This window comes from Python bivittatus, unplaced genomic scaffold (genome assembly GCF_059951505.1).
Source record: "Python bivittatus isolate LINGU-HERP-01145 unplaced genomic scaffold, Pbiv_v1 ctg000500_np1212, whole genome shotgun sequence".
Lineage (NCBI taxonomy): Eukaryota > Metazoa > Chordata > Lepidosauria > Squamata > Pythonidae > Python > Python bivittatus.
The window spans coordinates 1,194,833-1,213,466 of record NW_028277079.1 but is presented as its reverse complement, the minus strand read 5'-3'; the positions used below and the strand labels follow the sequence as shown (position 1 = coordinate 1,213,466).

Genomic DNA, 18,634 nt, shown 5'->3' with positions numbered 1-18,634 from the left:
GCAGTTCTGCACAACTCACCAGGCTAACCGTTTTCACGTGTTCATTAGTCACAGCGTGCTTTGTCTATGGCAACTTGCACCGTCAAGAAGGCGAAACCACACAGGAAGAGGCTTGGCTTTTCAACTGCGTCTCATTTGGCGCGCTCGCGGGCACCCAGATAAGCTCAGCCAGAAAGACACCCAAGCCGGTCAAAGGGCCTGTTTTTACAAGGGAGTTGGAGACACAGGTGAACGCTTCCTGCCAGCAAATGTGCCAACGTTAAGGCAAGACTCCAGTATTTTTAGCAACCCTCCAGCAGAAAAGCTGCTTTGTCCTTGGATCAAACGTTTGAACGGGACGCTAAAAAAAACCCAGACTTTGGACAAACAAGAATTAGTGCCAGAAAGGAATCTGGCCAGAATAGAAGGAAGGAATACATTATTCCAGTGTTTCTCAACCTTGGCGACTTTAAGATGGGTGGGCTTCAGCCCCCAGAATTCCCCAGCCAGCCATGGGGATTGGGAGTTGAAGCCCACCCATCTTAAAGTCGCCAAGGTTGAGAAACACTGTATTATTCTGTTCCAACAATCCTCACGTTAAATTCATCTTAGAAACAGCAGCTGGCCTCACACATTCTGGCTTGAATTTAGCGTATAACAATCTGGCTTATAAACCATGATTTAGAGCTTAGCATGTTATGTGAGCGAACTGCAGCTAACTCAACAGTTTAAAGGAGCGAAAGCAGGGTGCACTGAATGAACCAGCCAGGACTGGATCCAGAGATGAGGAAGGATTTTCGACTGGGGTCTCCAAGGATCAAGAAAAGCTGCCTCTCCTGGAAGCATTTCAGGACTCTCAGCCCAGCACAGGGGCACCCTCACCTCTTGCAAAACTAAAGCTGGAAAAGAGAACGCTTAAAAAATCCAACTGCTTATCATTTGCACGTTCCTTTGTTGGTTTACGGCACCAAAGAGCAACGCCGTTTTAACAAACTTCAGGGCATGCAACTCTTAAGAGGCTGGGTTCAGACGACCTCCCGGAGCCCCTCTTCCATCTCTTCTCGCAGAGGGAACCTTTAAGGTGGGGGCTTAAGGAATGCACCCGCCTTCCTGCAAACACGGAGGATGCGTTCTCCGTTTCACTCCTCCGGAATCTTTCCCCGCTTAGGCAACACGTGCATCCCAATTGCATAGGTCTTGTGGGGAAGAATATATGGAAGAATGCCAGGTTGCAAAAATACTAAAAGTCTTAAACTCAGCAGCGTGAGACCACCGGAGCACACTCAGGGGGCAAACTCTGCCCCGTTCTGCCCCATTTCTGTCCTGCCAACGGCAGAGTCAGAAGCACCAGCAGCCGGCTTCTTCCGACATCCGTGCAATGCTGGAGCAGGACACCCTCCCCCTCCCCACCCACCCCCCGCCAGGCTCTTTTCCACCGATGCTCCTCCACCAGGCCTGCCCAAATCCCAGGCTCAGCCAGCCGCACAGAGGACAGCCTCGTGCTTCCCGGCGGGGGGGCTGTTTTTTACCCATCGATGGTTCCGGGCTGACATGTCCCTCCCTTAATTAGAGCCGCCCGTTGCTCAACGCTGCTTCTGCTGCACCTGCTGTCGCATCACCCAACCCTTTTCGACCAATGGGAGGGCCAGGCGGCCTCATCCCAGCATCGTCACGTGCGGGCCGTCCCCAGGCGCAGCTCGGCTCGGCTGCCTGCCGGGCTTACTGGAGCCCAGAGGGGGGAGGGAGGGGCACTGGCAGGCAGATGCTCATGTGGTGCCCGTGCCCTTTCACCTACAGAGGGGGACGCATGCCAGGCAGCCACCCACCCACCCCAGGGGCGAGAGGAGGCGGCGGGGCGGGCGGAGCAAAGCATGGCCCCGTCACCCTCCAAGACTCCGAGCAGAAGGCTGACGTGGCTTCAGAGCCAGCAAGAGCAGAGCTGGGGCGCGCCAAGGAAAGGCAACTTCCAGATGACGGTGGCACGCTTCACGTGGCCCTTTCAGAGAAACAGACCCTCACGCGGGCAATAACGCTGCTCAGAGAAGCAGCAGCCAAGGGCTGCCAGAGGAGATGGAAGGAATTGGGTTTTGCCTGGAAAGGAGACGGTTGGGGAGGGGAATTCTGGGAGTTGAAGTCCGCCCATCTTCAAGCGGCCAAGGTTGAGAAACACTGACCCAAAGCAGATGACAGGTCAGGACTCCTCGTTCCAGAGGGGAGGACAGAGACTAGTGGATTTCAGTTACAGGAAGGCAGAGTCTGACTGAAAGCCGGGGAACAAACTTCCAAGACTAAACCTGCCTACGTGGTCGCCAAGAGCCAACACCAACTCGGCGGCACACGATCCACGCGAAGCGATCCAAGATTGGGACCCATTTCCCAGGGCGCGGATGAGCATCTCTTCAAGCAGAGGCCGGGCAGCCCTGCTTTAACTGGGATTGCTGCCCTGAGCGGGGTGGGGGGTGGACTGGATGGCCTCAGGGACCCTCCCGGCTCTAGAATTCTACCACAAGGCAAGGAAATAGCTCCCTTCTGGTTTCAAGGGGAGCCGGAACTACTTCGCTGAGAAATTCAGCATTAAAAAAAACAAGGAAAGAATGCCAGGGATATTTCATCAAAGGTGTGGAAGATTTGGGGCAAGAGAAGCTGGAACCCGACTCCGTAAGAGGATCACTAGAGATGCATTTCCAGAAGATTATTCATTACTACCCAGAAACCCCGCTTAGGGAGGCTTCCTGAGGAACAGGGACGAATGCAGCTGATCCACAGTGACCGGCTGCAGGATTTTAGGCAGAGGAGGAAGAGATGTGCAAAGCAGGTGATCCTCCCAGGGAATTCTCCCTGGCTGGGGAATTCTGGGAGTTGAAGTCCACACGCCTTAAAGTTCCCATGGTTGAGAAACACCGGACTAGAGGCACCCATTTCTGTTCCCTCCTGGATCTTTCCTCCCATATCGGTTGGGACATCATGCCCCATGGTCCACAGCCCTCTCGGGCCGGGAAGTCTACCCAGCAGCGCATCTGCTTCTCTGCCTTTTGGAGAAGAGCTTCCCTGTTGCAGCTAAGCATCCCTACGGCCTTTTCTCCCACGTGTGATTGCATAAGCCACCGTCACCGACACACTGGAGCATTGTTTGAACCAGGAAGCGGCTGAGGAGAAACCAGAACGATCGGCTCACGTCAAGGAGGTGCGCAGTCTTGTGCCATGTGGACACAAACCTGCTTGCGTGGGAGGGCACGCATCAGGGAAACAACATAAACAGCAAGCGTTTCGTGACTGGGTCGTGCTTGTTGTTTTGCGTGTATATACGCCAAGCAAGTCCCAAAATTATTCCTATTTGTCCCAGGGAAGGCACCCAGAGTTTTCGTTCTGCCTCCTTCCGCTCCACACAAAAGCTTCCTCCTTTTAATGAAATTTATATATGCTGGTCTATGACTGTAATAAAGTTCTGATTTAAATTTGAGTGGGGAAAGGTGCCATCGGAGTCCTCCTGATTTGGGGGTCCCACTGGCTAACACAGCTCTCCTCCTACAAAGGCCAGAATTTCCGTGACGCTTCCACGGCAGCCCCCTGCATGCCGGGCGGTGGTCTCGAGGGAGGGGCAAGATCCGTTAGGTAAGTGAGGGAGGCTGAAGCGGTCCTTACGGCCCGGGAAGGGAGGCTGTGACCAGAGGGGGCTCAGGCGGGCCCCTCCCCACTCCCTGGGCATGAGAGGGGAGGGAGGGCGGCCCAACCAGGCTGGCGAAAGTCTCAATCAAGCAGACTTCGGTTCTTCCAGTCTGATCTGGTCTACCCTGCAGGGCTGGCAAGTCCTCCAGATGCGACGTCTTATGGTGTGTCTGTCTCCCGTGTTTAACGTGGTTTTTCCCTGACAGACGGACACCAACTCCCACAGTTCCCAGCCTAAACGCCCTTTGGCACCTCGTTTGCGGAGGGTTGCTTGAAGGAGCGGCTGGATGATGAGCCCCGCCCCGCCCCGCCCCGCCCCGCCCCGCCGGCCTTTGTCCCACGGACCGAGCAGAGGGACCGACGGGAGGGGAGCCGCGGAGGAGCGTTCCGGGGGCTGGCCGGGAGGGGGCAGCCGGGGCTCCGGGCCAGAAAGCCGCGGCTTGCGGAGGAGGCGCTGGCTCCGCGCTGCACGCCCGGGCGGGGATTCCCTCTGCCCCGTCTGCCCCCGGAAGAGCGCGGCAGCCCTCCAGAGGCGCCCGCTCGGCCGGCCTCGGGAACGCGCCCGACCGGGCACTCGGGATTCCCCTCCGCGGATCGCGAGCGGGGCGGGCTGAGCGAGGCGAGCACCTGCGCGCCCTTCGGGAAAGCAAAGCAAAGCAAAGCTGCGCCCGGCCTCGGCCCCCGCCCCCGCCCCCGCCGGCCGCGCCGGGCTGGCCAGACCGGGAGAGGAGCCGGATCCGTCGGCCCGCCGAGAGGCGGGTCCTCCAAGAGGGGCGCGGAGCTGCCGGCGGGGGAGCGCGGCCTCGGCAGAGCTGCTCCGGACGGGGCAACCGCGGAGGAAGGCGCGCCGGAGAGGGAACCGCAGCTCCCGGAGGAAGAGGCAGGCTGCTGGTCCTCGACGCTCGGGGTTCTTGGGGGGGGAGAGGACCCTCTCCGAAACCGCGCCCGCCTTCTGGCGGGTCGGCAAAGGCCGGCCACCTGCCCCAAGTGCCCCGGCGTCGGGTCTCTTGCCGCGGCGGCCCACCCTTCCCCTCCTCTCCCCTCAGGCTGCCGAGGGGAAGGGGAGGGGGAGGCGGAGGCCCCGCGCTTCTCCCCGCACGCCCCCGCGCCCCCGGCGGAGAAGCGCCCGGCCCGCCTCGGCGCCCGCCCCGGAGCCAAGGCTGCTCAGCCCCACCGAGCCCCACCGCCGGCACTCCGCGTCCGGGTCCCGCGCGCCCCGCTCGGCTCACCTGCTGCGGCCGGGCGCCAATCGCGTCTGAGCTCAGCGCCGGTCCCCCGCCCCCGGCCTCTTTTAAGGGCGGCGGGGCGGGGGCGGGGGCGGGGCCTGCGCGGGCGCGCCTCGCGGAGCCGGGAGCAGAAGCAGGCGCGCCGGGTAACCCGCGGTCGTTGACCTCCGCCGGGCGGCCAGAGGGAAGGGAAGGGAAGGGAAGGGAAGGGAAGGGAAGCCAGCGCGGGCCACGTGGCCGGGCGGCAGGGGCGGGGGCCGCTCCCGGAGCCGCCGCACGTGCCGGGCCATTGCAGCAGGCGGGCCGCGCGCCCCCGCTCGGCCTCCGCGGGGTCGTGGGGACGCAGCGCGGGGCGGGGCCAGGCGGGCCAGCAGCGGCGGACTTTGCTGTTTGGAGTCGCCCCGGTGCGTGGCAATCAGCGCGTGTCCTGAACCGCAGGACCGGCGCAACCTGAAAGAGCGCCCGGGGCTGGGTTCTCCTGACGTGCGGGCGCCGCCCCGGGGAGGGAGCGCTGCAGGCGGCGTCTCGCCGTTGCCTGACGACCAACGAGCCCCCCCGCCGCCCCAGGGGAGGGAGAGGCAGGGCGCGGCGCTGCCTGCGAGGAGCCCGCCCGCCCCCGCTTCCGAAGACTTGCCAGAAAATCGAAGCAGTTACTAGTAATAATCGATCGCCCTGAGACGCTGCCCCAGCCCCAGCGACCCTGGGCGGCTGCCATCCGGCCGCCGGATGCCCTTGGGGTGACTTTGGCAGGGCCAGCCTTGGGGTAGGGTTTCACAGGCCGATCCCGCACGCGCACGTGCCCCCACACCCGGCTTCTTTCTTGCGGGGCGCTCTGACCCAGCTGGCCCCTGCAGATCCTGGGATGGCAACTGGGTGTTTGCCCAGCAGCGGGCAGCCCCGGCTTCCGCTGATCTCGGGGTTGGCAGTCGGGCAGGTTTGGTCCGATATCCAAGCCGGGGGAGGCGAGGAGAGACACCCGGGGGGCTTGCGATGCGGGACGGTGCCTCCGAGGGGCCCCTCGACTCGCACCCTCAATCCGTTGCAGGGAGTCTGGGCTGCGGTGAGACAGGCGGTCCGTGGACGGGACTCACCAGGGCAGAGTGAGGGGGTGACCCAGAGTCCGCCCGTCCCCCTCCCATTCATGGGATTTAAGTTAAAAAGTTCAACTTGTAAATGAACCTTTAATCCAAAGCAGCGTTTCTCAACCTTGGCAACTTGAAGACGGGTGGACTTTGACTCCCAGAATTCCCCAGCCAGAATTCTGGCTGGGGAATTCTGGGAGTCAAAGTCCACCCGTCTTCAAGTTGCCAAGGTTGAGAAACGCTGCTTTTGGATACATACACAGTCACTAACTAACTCAGTATCCTCCAAGCAATTCCCTCACACTAGACCTAGTTAGTGGTTCAGTGTGCACCAGAAACCAAAATGTCTCCTGGGCAAACCAGGCCTGGAGGTAGCGTGCCCCGTGAACCGAGCCAGGACTTCTGACCACAGGGAGTCCCCAGTTTAAGACCGACTTCCGTTCCCAAGGTCTGTCCTTAAGTCGAATTTGTATGTAAGACGGAACAGCACGAAGGTATAATACAGTATAAATAGTGTTGTGCAATGAACTCCAACCGTTGTGTATTTAACTCCAACCACTGTGTATTTAACTTGAATTTTGCTACAATAGGCGCCGCTCTTAACTATGGGTCATCTGTAAACTGGTCGTTCTTAACCCAAGGACTACCTGTGCATATTTATTCTTAGCATTTCAGGTCACCCAGGATGTTCATCCGGCATCAATTTTTCCGTAGTTTCTGAAATTGCGGTCACTTTATGAGTGCGCTCAACGGACTTGAAACCCAAATTGACCACCAGAGTTTGGTTTGGTTACTCCTGGTGACTGGAGGGGTAAAGACCCATTGTCTGGGCCTGGCTTAAACAACAATTTAAGCTTTTAAATCTTCCAGACAGCATCCTATAATTTCTTTGATCCCATCCATTTACTTTCCTCAACCTTGCCAGATGCAGTCGCATGTTCCAGCCCCATCAGCTGTTCCCATCACAAGCGCAAAATATTTGAGTTTCTGCTTGCAGATCAGATAGTTCTTATTTCTTCCAGAAGCAATCAGTTGGCCTGTCCACCATACTTTTAATCTCCAGATTTGAGATTTTGAGCTGTTTGCCTCCTCTGTGGTGCTCTTTCTAAATTCCAGCTTTTGCAGCTCTGCACTGCCACGGGAAGTCCTTTCTTTTATGGACTCTGATCTTTGTGGTCACTGACAAGACACGCGGCTCTATTCTTCTCTGGGAGACCTTAACCAAAGCTTTGCTTGGCCGAGACATTAGCACAGGAGTTCAGTAACCTGCATATTTTGCTGCATTTCCTCTTTGGTATAGATACATACGCCCATCTTTTCCAAGGCCTTTGCTCACTTTGTTGACCCACCGCTGTCAGCACTCTAACAGCCTCTTCTCCTGCGGTTTTAGTCAATTCAGAGGATACTGAATGTGCGCCAGGTACTTTCCTGCTCAGCAGCCACTTGTATACCTCACTTCATAGCGGAGTCAGTTCCTAAATACGTTTTTTCTGGATAAAAGTGTGTTATTCTATAGTCTCATTTGTAAAATCTTCCCATCTTCTTTTACTCTCGTTTGCCTCTTCCCTGTCTACTCTTGAGAATTCCTCCCAGAGCTGCCAGTTTTCCTGTGATTTATCCAATGGTCCTAAAAGCTTCTCTTGTTTCCCTTTCCTTGTTATTTTCCTCTGTTGGATCTTCATTATGACATCTCTCCTTACTCTTTCTCGCTTGCTGTTGGAAGTTTGCATTCAGCCATTCGTCCATTCTTCTTGTTCTAAAGGTTTGTATTTTCCATTTTTCTTGTTCAGGTTTCTTAACTTGAGTGTTTGGTGTCTTAAGAAATCTTAAGATTTAAGAATCTTAAGAAATCAAAAAAGGTTGATGTGCCAGGAAGATAGCTTGCTCAAAAAGCCACTTGGATCTTTTTCACTTGGAAATGTTGGGATTTTATTTTTTCTGCTTTCACTCCCTTTCCATGGCTCCTCAGATTCTTTTTCACATGAATTGAGCAACTGAATCTGTTATTTATAGCAGTCTTACATAGTGACGGAATGTTGTCCAGATCAGAACTTCCTGGCACATCAACCTTTTTTGACTTCCTAAGGTTAAGAAATCTTAAGATTTCTTAAGACACCAAACACTTAAGTTCCATTCCACCATCTGCACCTGGAAAGGTCTTGGCTTGGTGGATCGTAGCCTACCTGATCAGCAGAAGTCCACGCAGTAACTTCCTGCGCAGCAGTTGTGTTTACGCTGAAGCAGCTGTTTGCAAACTTCTATTAAACTGCTTCCTGCATTACTGCTTCACCCAATCAACAGTCCTGCAGTTCTAAGTTCTCCCAACTTCTGCTTGTAGCTACCACTAGAAGCACTGTGCCTTCCTTGATGATGTACTTTCCAGGTCGCCCTCCATAATAGGGGCATAGCTTTGAGGGTCTCTGGGAATCCTCTAGCTCCACAGAGGCCAGGTCGGTGCAGGGCTTCAGACGCAAGGGGTTGCTTTGGAGCCTGTGGGGCCTTTGGAGTGGCTTCAGAGCCCGTGGGGGCGCATGCATAACACCCAGAACATCTGGGCAATCTGGGCTCGGTTCCAGGCATTAAGGAACTGCAGACAGGTGCTGGACGGACGCCTGCTGGATCCTGTGGAGGCAGCTTCCTTCCCCTTGAATCTGAAGTCCAGCTGTTGTTTGCAGGGTTGTAGGTGAGCAGAGAATGTCCTTTGGAGTGGCGTTTCTCAACCTTGGCAACTTTAAGGCGGGTGGACTTCAATGCCCAGAATTCCCCAGCCAGCATGTTCTTCCCAAGAATGGACGGGTTGCCATCTGCACCCTCTGAGTGTCCCTTGGAGAGAATCATGGTTTGCTCAGCCCAGTTTTCCAGCTTTGCATAACACACCGATCCACACACCCTATTTCAACCTAAGCCTATGTACAAACTAACCACAGGAACTAGGTTGTCTAATGCGCAGGGCTAGATTCTGGCTGAGTTATTTTTGCACCGGCTGCGTGTCTTGCCTCAAAACCTGGAGCTCTTTTCAGCTGCAGCAATGCCTCACCTCCCCCCGCCCGTGTTTGGGGGCTGAGGCTACCCCGCCCCCGCCTATGCAAAGGCTGTCCCAACACCAGTTGCTGGTGGGCACGGTTGCGGGCATCTGAAAAGGCCATCGAGATGCTTGCACCATTCACAGTTGTGCAGGAGGGAGAATTTCCAGCAGGTGTGGAAAGTTCAGCCTGGGGCTCGGTTTGAGAGTCCTTCCTGTCTAAAACCCCTGATTCTCCCGTTCTTGTTCATCAGGCCTTTTATGGTTATTTCCCTAAGGGGCGGGGGGGGGGAACCCAAGAAATCAAGTGTATCTATGCCTCTATTTAAAGCTACAACCTGAATAACTAGCTATTTTTAGCTACTCTCCCCGTGACGCAACTTGTTAACAATTCTATTGTTTGAAGTAACTGAAACAAGATTCTTTGATTATTGTAACTGTAATTAGCTGGCCTTTTACTATTTAGAGCGGTGTTTCTCAACCTTGGCAACTTTAAGACATGTGGACTTCAATTCCCAGAATTCCCCAGCCAGCCGTGCTGGCTGGGGAATTCTGGGAGTTGAAGTCCACACGCCTTAAAGTTCCCATGGTTGAGAAACACTGCTCTAGTCAAACGGGGAGGCAAAAGCAACATTATGTTGCCGTTAACGTGGCTCCTGGTCACTCTGTCCTGACTCGGCTGGGCTGCTCGAGGGAGCCCTGGCCAGTTTCACACTCACGGGCAGCCTCTGCTCCCCGGAATGAAGACGGCCGAGACCAGGGGTGCTGGAACTGTCCCGGGGGTGGGAGTGTTTCTACGAAGACACCGTGAAAAGCCCCCCCCCCCAGCTGGGTCTTCAGCTTCTGGAGCCTCTTTTCTGTTTGCTGGTACATCCCCTCCTTGCGTGTGGCCTCCGGAGAGGTGGCGTGGTGGACCTCCTGGGAGGATCACCTGCTTTGCACATCTCTTCCTCCTCTGCCTAAAATCCTGCAGCCGGTCACTGTGGATCAGCTGCATTCGTCCCTGTTCCTCAGGAAGCCTCCCTAAGCGGGGTTTCTGGGTAGTAATGAATAATCTTCTGGAAATGCATCTCTAGTGATCCTCTTACGGAGTCGGGTTCCAGCTTCTCTTGCCCCAAATCTTCCACACCTTTGATGAAATATCCCTGGCGTTCTTTCCTTGTTTTTTTTAATGCTGAATTTCTCAGCGAAGTCCCCCCGTCTTAAAGTTGCCAAGGTGGAGAAACACTGATTTAAAGGACAAACACACACAGTTCCCGTGGCTTTATTTTCGTTTGCTCAGCCGCTGGGAGTCACCACGACATGCAGCCAAAAATGCCGTCCCATTTTTTCCCATTACAATGGGCCTTTTCTCACCACATGCTGGGGGTGGGGGGAAACCCACGCATGAGGACGCACCCTGTCCACCCTGCAGACGAAACACTGATTTGGCCCCGCAGCGAGAAGGGCCGAAGCTCAGCATTCTCTCTGGCGTGCTTGATTTCCACCTGCGTGGCGTCACACCTACGGCTTTGGCTCTCCAGAATGCAGGTCACATTTCCCCACCGGTACACAAGCGGGAAGCCCTGACGGGTTGAGGGAGCTGCAACTTGCCAAAGCACAGAAAGCAGCCGGGTTTACACACTGGACTAAACCAAACTTAACCATAATTTTAACCTTAATTTACTTAACGTTCTGCCCCCTGAAGTGAGGCTGGGCCCTTCCCCGCTGTCATTTAGGAAGTCTTTCGAGACCTGGTTCTGTCATCAGGCCTGGGGGGTCTTTAGACCGCTCCCCCGTCACTGATATTCTGCTCTCTCCGTGGGGTTTGTCTGTTTTAAAATTTAAAATTTTCAAATTTTGGATAAGGTTTAAATAAACACTTCTCTTTTATCATGATTGTTTTTATCCACTTGTTATTTTATTCAATTGTTGTACGCTGCCCAGAGTCGCTTTGTGTGAGACGGGCGGCTATATAAATGTGACATGTACATAACTAATAACGTTAATTTGTTCGGTGAACCACAACTGGGAGGCAACACCCAAACCGAAGCGCCTGTTATGGCTTCAGGCATTGCATGGATGGAGTGATAAAAGGGTGGATCCCGGGCTGGCTGTGAATGTCCAGGAATGCGCGCATGGATTTACAGCTACACTTGCATCATCGGCGTAGCGCTCAATGGTTAGGCTTCTTTTTCCCAGGCCCAGCAAACGGGGTTAACTGATGGTCCAATGTTTGGTGTGAAACAACAAACTGGGTCAGTTCAGTAACCAGGTTCAGTGTTGCTGGGTGAGCGCAGCTTTGGTGCAGCTGCAAATTTCTCTTGCAGGGGGGGGTGGCATTTGGAATAATGGATGAAGTTCCGAGCGGGACGCCTCAAAAAGAGAGGATAGTGATGAGAAAGAGGCAGGAGAATATAATTACAATTAATAGATGGAGTAGATCGTTCTCCCCCCCCCCCCAAAAGGAAAGGCAGCAGCCTCTGGAACTTTTTAGTTTAGAAAGGAATGGCTGGGGGTGGGGAGGGGAGGGAGGCATATAAAGGCATATAAAGTCACGCAGGGTGTGGAAAATGCAAGGGGAGATACCCTTGGAGAGAGGGGATAAAATAGCATTAGAGGGGATAAAATATAAATGCATTTATAACAGCTATAAAGAAGGTCGGAAGCCACCTTTTTCTTCTTTTTCTTTGTATTTTTTTTCATTTCTATTTACTTATCACTGTTCTTTTACTTTGCTTTCTCTCTTCTTTAAATTTGTATTGTTTTTACTTTGGGAAAAAACTCCAATAAAAACTAATAATAATAAAAAAGAAAACACTGGGGAAGGATTTTCCACTTCCTCAATATTCTCATCAGAATAATCATGGAAGGCCAACACGGGGAAATTCAAGGTGAGGACAGCACCGGGTTTCCCATGAAATACCGTTTTGGGCCCCAAAGGAAGGGGCCGACAGGGAGGAGCTTACTTTACCTCTTCTGGTCAGAAGGCAAGACCCGGACTTCTCCCTTCCCGTGCATGAAGCAAAGCTTTATTTATCCATCAGTTTTCCTGTAAATACACAGAAGCTGCCAACATAGCACGAGAATGAACACAGGAAGAAACACGTCGATAGAAAAACACTCTTCGCGATCGTTTACAAAAGCCTTAAAAACTTGACTGTTTTCCTAGGTGTTAGGGCCAAGATGAGTTAAATTAAATTAGATCGCATTAATTTTGGTTAATGAGCCAATTCCCACTGGGAGAGGGTATGACTGTGAGCCGGGTCGCCTATTATCGATGATTGCTTGTTATCTTGGCTGCTTCTGGTGGCAAGCTGCCCAGAGTCAGATTGTTCAAGTCGGGCAACCGCATCTATCCTTTAAACAAAGCAGCATGTTGACCCGTCTTCTTACAGGCTTGGATTCTGCCCCTTCCTGCTGGGCGGCTCTTTCGGCTCCACCTTTGGTGAGCGAAGAGGTACTTCACGGTAAGTCTTTTAATAAAATGGGTTAGTTCGAAAAGGCGCTCCCAGACTTGCCTTTTTTTGCTACCGTAGACTAACACGGCTCTCCTCCTACATTACCTCTGTGCTCCCCTTGCGTGTGCTTGAGGTATTATTATTATTATTTATTACATTTATATGCTGCCCAACTCCCAGTGACTCTGGGCAATTACAAAGAAAAATATGAGAAACAAGAAAAAAATAGACCCCAAAAAAGGAGTAAATGACAAGAACTGGACAGAAATGAAAAAGAAACAGACCCACCCACTCGAAAGGGGCTTTGCCCGCCCTCGCCAAAGGCCTGGGTGAAGAGGAGGTCTTCAGGGCCTCTGAAACACCAGCTGAGCGGGGGCTGTTCAGATCTCACGGGGAACCCCATTCCAGAGGGCAGGCGCTGTGACGCAGAAGGCGCGTTTCCAGGGTGCCTACCGATGGCACTGTTAATCAATGGAACCCAGAGCGTGGCAGCGCTGCCAGATCAGAACCGGGCAGATGCCACGGGAGACCAGCGGTCCCTCAAGTATCCAGGCCCTTTATAGGTAGCAAACAGCACCTTGGATTGCACCCAGTAGCAAACTGGCAGCCAATACAGCTTGTGAAGCAGAGGTGTTACGTGGGCATACTGAGGCACTGCCGCATTCTGGACAGTTAGAAGTTTTCGTGTAGTCTTCGAGGCCAGCCCCGTATAGAACACATTGCAGTAATCAAGCTGTGTGGTGACAAGGGTGTGAGTGACTGTCTGGAGGCTCCCAATCCAGAAAGGGGCGCAACTGGCACACCAGATGGAGCTGTGCAAAGACCTGTTTGGCCACAACTGTCAGCTGCTCTTCAAGCAGGAGTCCAGGAACACCCCCAGATTTCTCATCACCCTTGAATGGGGAAGTGCCACCCCACCCACAGTCAGGAATGGAATATCCCCAAATCTGGGTGTCCCAAATACCCAGAGCCGCTTGGTTTTGGGTAGAATGGAGCTGGTAGATTCTTGGTGTCCTGAACATATCAGATTTAGTCTGGGCAGAAATGAGGAAGCGCTTGGAGTTAATCTTGAACATAAAACAGGAATCTGGTCTTGGTACCTCCTCATTCATGGAACATATGTGGATCTCCTTTTGATGAGAGAGGCCCCTAATTCCCCATCGTTCCTAGCCCAGCGTCAGGCCTGCCTGCCTGCCTGCCTTCCAACTCAAATGCTGGGAGTCCAGGCAGTGTACAAAATACTAAAACCAGAAGACAAACACTCTCAATTAAAATCCAACCAGACGTTAACAGGGTGACTGGGGACACTTTTCTACTCCGGTCCTCCTGGCTCCCGTGCCTGAGGAAGAAGCCAGCCTTTTACTGCCTTCCTGAAGGCCAACTGGGGGTGAGGTGTGGGGAGTGTTCTAGGGGGCAGGCACTGCAATGGGAATACTAATGGGAAACTGGCTGATGGGTTCAAAGGGAGCAGCAGTTAAAGCCCTGAGAACCACAGTCACATCCCAAACGTGGAAGAGCACATGACTTGGAGCTAGCACTGCACAGGAAGGAGGCCCACGTGGGTGACCAGGCCGTGAGGTCCCCAGCCATCCAGCAGGATGGGAAGCCTAAAGCCACAGCCTGGCTCTCCAAGATGTGCTCTCCTTGGTACCACCATTCAAAGACCTGACAGGTCATCTGGAAGCTCTTGGTGGCACTTGGTGTCTGGGTGCCAAGATGGCCTCCACCAGGAAGGGTGAGATGCTTTTGTTCAATTTCCAGGCGTAATGTGACAACCAATCTGGACCTGGTGTAGGATCAGGATGGAGATCATTTGGACATTTTGTTAGATGCCGTAGAGGTTCCTCAGTCATTTCCACTGGGACAGAAAGAACAAGGGCTCCTGGGCCAGACTGGGGTGTTCAGGAGTAATCATTCCTTCAGCATCCCCAACACAAGACAGTGTTGGCGGAAAAGTTGGTTTCCTCTGCTCTGTTGGCTTTTAATTGGGTGAATAAGCACCTCACTTCTCCTCCAGTTTCCTTCATTTGGTGCCTTTTCTCCTTGTACTTGGAAACAGGTGGTGGGAAAAACTGGCTTTCTTAGGCTCTGAAACCTCACCAGATAAGTGTCTCTGCATTGGCTCTCAGGGGCGCCAAAATCTCTGTGGTTGTCCACTCAGCTTGGATGCGACAGCATCAGTCTGAGGAGCATCGTTTGCTCACTGGATGCAAGAGCACTTCCTCCCTACGTGAACGCATCGGGGGCCGGAGGTGGTGTGCTGTCACGGGCCTTTTATTTCTGATGCCAGCCCAACAGAGGGGATTCCTTTTCCTTCTGCATCTCTCTCTGTAATGTGATTCCCTCGCCTCTTCCGCTGTCTCTTCTGTGCTGAATGAGAAAGACTTGAGGAACCTCCAGAATAGTGGTGAAACCATGTTTGAAAGTAGCCTCTGCCAAGAGCTCGACGGGCATGGAGGGGGCCATACGATGAAGCAGGCGGCCTCCCGTTTCTCCATGCCACCCCAACAGCACCTGAGTTGGAACCGGCACCGGACTTTTCACTGCCACCAGCAGGGGGACCATGGAACGTGGTCCTGGGATGGCAAGAGAGTGGGTCCTCTCTGCCTGAAGTGGCCAAGAGGAGCTGGGCAGATCCTGCCATCCACCATCCTGTTTAGGCAGCGTGTTGGGCAGGGTCCCTGGCAAAAATTGTGCTGGGAGAGCAACTAAATAGGATTTCAAGCGGCTTCTGCGGTGGGCTGGGGACGAGCCCCTCTTGCGCAACCCTTTTCCTCCTTGCGGGACAGCCGGTGTGGCGCTGGCCTCTCCAAAGGCCCCAGAGCTGAAAGAGCCCAGGAAGTCAGACGGGCAGGACGGGATGCAGGAAAAGCACGGCTCCTTCCCCTCTCACTTGCCCTGCTCTTACAATTTAGAGGCAAGTGCGGTTGTTTGCGGAGCAAAAACGGGCAGACGCAAGGGGGAGTCAAGGACCTATAAGAGAAAAACTCTACCCCTCCTCATTGTGACTTTCACCTTTATTTCAGGTTCTCTTTTTCCTATAAAACTCCTCCATAAATTTCACAAATGTAACAAAAAGCTTAAAAGTCAGGACAAAAAAACAACCCCATAACTTATTACAAACATTTCCCTCCCCGCCCCCACACTTTTCAACGCTTGTTTTGGACTCGCACGACAGGTGTGTTTCTGACACCTTATCCAGAAACGCTCCCCGTCTACTGCTTAATACGCTCTGTTGACAAACCCGGCATTTAATACCTTCCCTTCTGACAGAATGCAGCCTTAAAATACTCGCCAGAGAGAGCAGGAAGTCCTTGTTCACTTCAGGGGTGCCAGTTCCCTCTTTGTTCTCAGGGCCTCGACCATTCACACCCCCCACCCCACCAACATGTGCCGGGAGTGCCTCAGATAGGACAGTCAGGGCTAGAAGTACTTGCCAACAAAAGGAAAAAAAGGATGCAACCGCTTTGCCGTAGTTACCGTTCTGACGCGGCTGGCCAGAGGCGAGGAGGCAGGAAAGTCCCTCCCTGTGGGAGGGAATCGGCTGCTCTGAGCTGCAGATCTCACCAGGCACCGCCACTCGTGCGGGCTTAGGGATCCGAAGCCTCCCCATCTGAAAAGGACTTTTCTCAGGGAAATGAACTGCAAAGCGGAGAACGCGCAGTCCCAGGAGGTTGCTCTCCAAGATACTTTGACTCCGAAATACCAAAGAACGGATGCAAGAGAAGAAATCTCCGAGATGAGATGGCACACCTTACCAAAATTTTAAAATCCTGTTGCACTCACTTGGGAAGATTAATTCTACCTATAGCATCCCGCTGTGAAAATACGTAGGCGCTTCAAAAGGTTTCCAAGTGGGAACGGACTGGGGAGGACCTCAAGTCTGGGGAGAAAGTCAGTCAAATTTTGCGGTGAACAGAGTGGGCTTCTGAGCCAAGGCCTTTGGGCGATGGCCTCAGAGTCCAAACTCGCTCAAGAACGGCTTCTCAGAGGGGAGGGCAAAACAGGTCCAGGGGGCAGGATTGTGGCTGCAGCTCTTTCACGGGGGGAACATTCACTTTTAGTGCAAATGGCAGCCATCAACATTGCTGCCTGCCACCAGAGATGGGAGGGCCACCTGCAGAAAAATCCAGTCTATAAATCCTCCTGGCTGCCAAAACCGGGGGGGGGGGGGGGATTGAGGGAAAAAAACAACCCAGAACCCACCTACTTGTGAAATACTTTGCTTCAGCAAATGGACAGAATTATAAACTGCATTGTAGGGATGTCTGTCTGTGAGCTATTCCGCTACAAAAGCACATTTTTTTCTAGCCTGGTTCTTCTGTGGAAATAATAATCAATTCTGTCAATTATTTGTTTCACCAGCTGGCAAAAAGGGATGTTTTGGCAAGCCATGTTTCCAGACTGACTGCCAATGTCAGATGACCCAAAGCACAACGTCCGCCCTTCCTTCAAAACCGTGTGTTAGGGTACTGCCTGACCTCACGAGAAGCACCATGAGAATGCAAATGTGTTTTTGAGTAGCGTGCTTCATGCGCGCTTATTAAATCATCAGAAGCACAGAGGTGGCTTCATGGGTCCCAAAATTCATAGTGCTGCGCCTCCTGGTGGCCTGCGGGCAAAGCTTACTGGCCAAACCCAACACGGCAGGGGTCCTCAACCTCAAGCAACTTTAAGATGGGTGGACTTCAACTCCCAGAATCCCCCAGCCAGAATGGCTGGCTGGGGAATTCTGGGAGTTGAAGTCCACCCATCTTAAACTTGCTGAGGTTGAGGAACCCTGCAACGGGGATCGGCCCAGCCAGCAGCCTGCCTTTGGCATTAGAAAGTTACTACCCCTCCTTAATGCTTAGTAAGGTCTGGAACTAATATCTGAAATAGTTTATACATGATCAAATTGTACTATTCCACGTACAAACCACATATGCTTCCATTCGCCACAAATTTCCTTCCAAAAACAAATAAAGCAAAACAGAAACCAGGGAGAAAATAGCGGTGGAATTTCTAAACATTCACATCTACTCAAATGCTGCCTCCCAGAAACTTCAGGATTTCCAAAATTTCACAATAATGTAAGATCTAGATGACTGGACAACTTGGGGTACAGCCCATGTTTACAGGAAAATTTGCCCAACCTGAGCTCCATCCACTTCGGTATTTCCCCACAGGCCTGCAAAAATTCCAGTGGAACGTCAGGCGACAGACTTGCCAGCCAGAAAGCAAAGCGCAGAGTCTTGAGTGGGGCAGGGGACGTTGTTTGCAAGTGACAGGCCCATTCCTCACACTCTTTTCCAGCTCTTCAAAGTGATTTTTCAGAGGCTAAACTAATCTTTTCCTACTGATGCCTTCAGCTATGGTGAACAACTCCCTTAATCCCCTACCAACACAGACTTTAGCCCTCCGAAATGGCATTCTGAGCGCTGTAATCCAAGGCGTCAGATGGGAGAAGCTTGAACGAGAAGAAGGAAGCCCAACGCGGCGTCCCTTGCTCAAGAGAAGACGCACGAGACAATCACATCACACCCACAAGCACAGCAGCGCCTAAGAGAGAATCTACCAGGGAAGGGAGGAGAAGGGAGGGAGAGGGCACGGCCCTCAGAGGCCCAAGCTGGTCAGCCGGTGTCTGGGTTGTCGCCCGATCACAAAGCATCGAAGGCTTTGGGAAAACAGGTGGTGGGGTGGGGAGTCTAAATACAAGGAAGAGTGTGGTGACCCAAATGACCCCACACACAAATGCTGCCCCGAGGCACCATCTTTGGGGAGATGGGATGCAGGGATCTTCCTAAAAAGCCGAAGCCATGTCTCCAAAGTGGAGGAGACCCCACGCTCCCCTTCCCCCAGCCCCCAACAAGAGTATTGCCTTAATCAAAGAACGCCCTTGCCAACCCCCCTCCCCAGCCCTTTCTGCCTCCCCAAGAACGCAGCTAAGTGCCAGGACTGCAGCCATCTGGAAGCACACGGAAGATCTCTTTCCTTTAAAGCAGCTTTAAGTGCCAAGGCAAATCCACAAGGGAGGGGTGGTGGCAAAAGGGTAGTTTTGAAGCCGGGCGGGGGGGGTGGAAAATGTCAGCCCTTGCTTTGGGAGGACTCGACCAGCAGTGCAGTCTTTACAGTGCATGCGGTCACTGCTGAACACTGAACGCCCAGGACTGGAAGCAGACCTCGTGGCGGGGCTGCCCCAACTGTAGTGTTGCTCACCAAACGCCGAGCCGAGCAGAG

At 53.3% G+C, this 18,634-nt stretch overlaps 2 protein-coding genes across 2 annotated transcripts in view; both read right to left on the bottom strand.

The window, feature by feature from the left end:
• ACSBG2 (acyl-CoA synthetase bubblegum family member 2) overlaps positions 1-5,012 on the bottom strand; it is a 31,823-nt gene extending 26,811 nt beyond the window's left edge. Inside the window, exon 1 of the mRNA XM_088147391.1 lies at positions 4,875-5,012. The gene's annotated coding sequence lies outside the window, so the exon portion shown is untranslated. The remainder of the gene's footprint in view (positions 1-4,874) is intronic.
• LOC148214851 (uncharacterized) lies at positions 1,404-8,490 on the bottom strand. Its single transcript, XM_088147285.1, has 2 exons — positions 8,296-8,490; positions 1,404-4,874 (listed from the first exon to the last, which is right to left on the bottom strand). The coding sequence occupies exons 1-2, from the start codon at positions 8,488-8,490 to the stop codon at positions 3,618-3,620; spliced, it is 1,452 nt and encodes a 483-aa protein (XP_088003411.1). The 3' UTR covers positions 1,404-3,617.
• Positions 8,491-18,634: the final 10,144 nt, after the last annotated feature.

Coding starts and splice junctions, on each gene's coding strand:
- LOC148214851 (XM_088147285.1), bottom strand. CDS start 8,490: ATGCATGCGCCCCCACGGGCTCTGAAGCCACTCCAAAGGCCCCACAGG. Junction 4,875..8,295: donor AAGGCACAGTGCTTCTAGTG/GTAGCTACAAGC, acceptor CGGCCGCAGCAG/GTGAGCCGAGCGGGGCGCGC.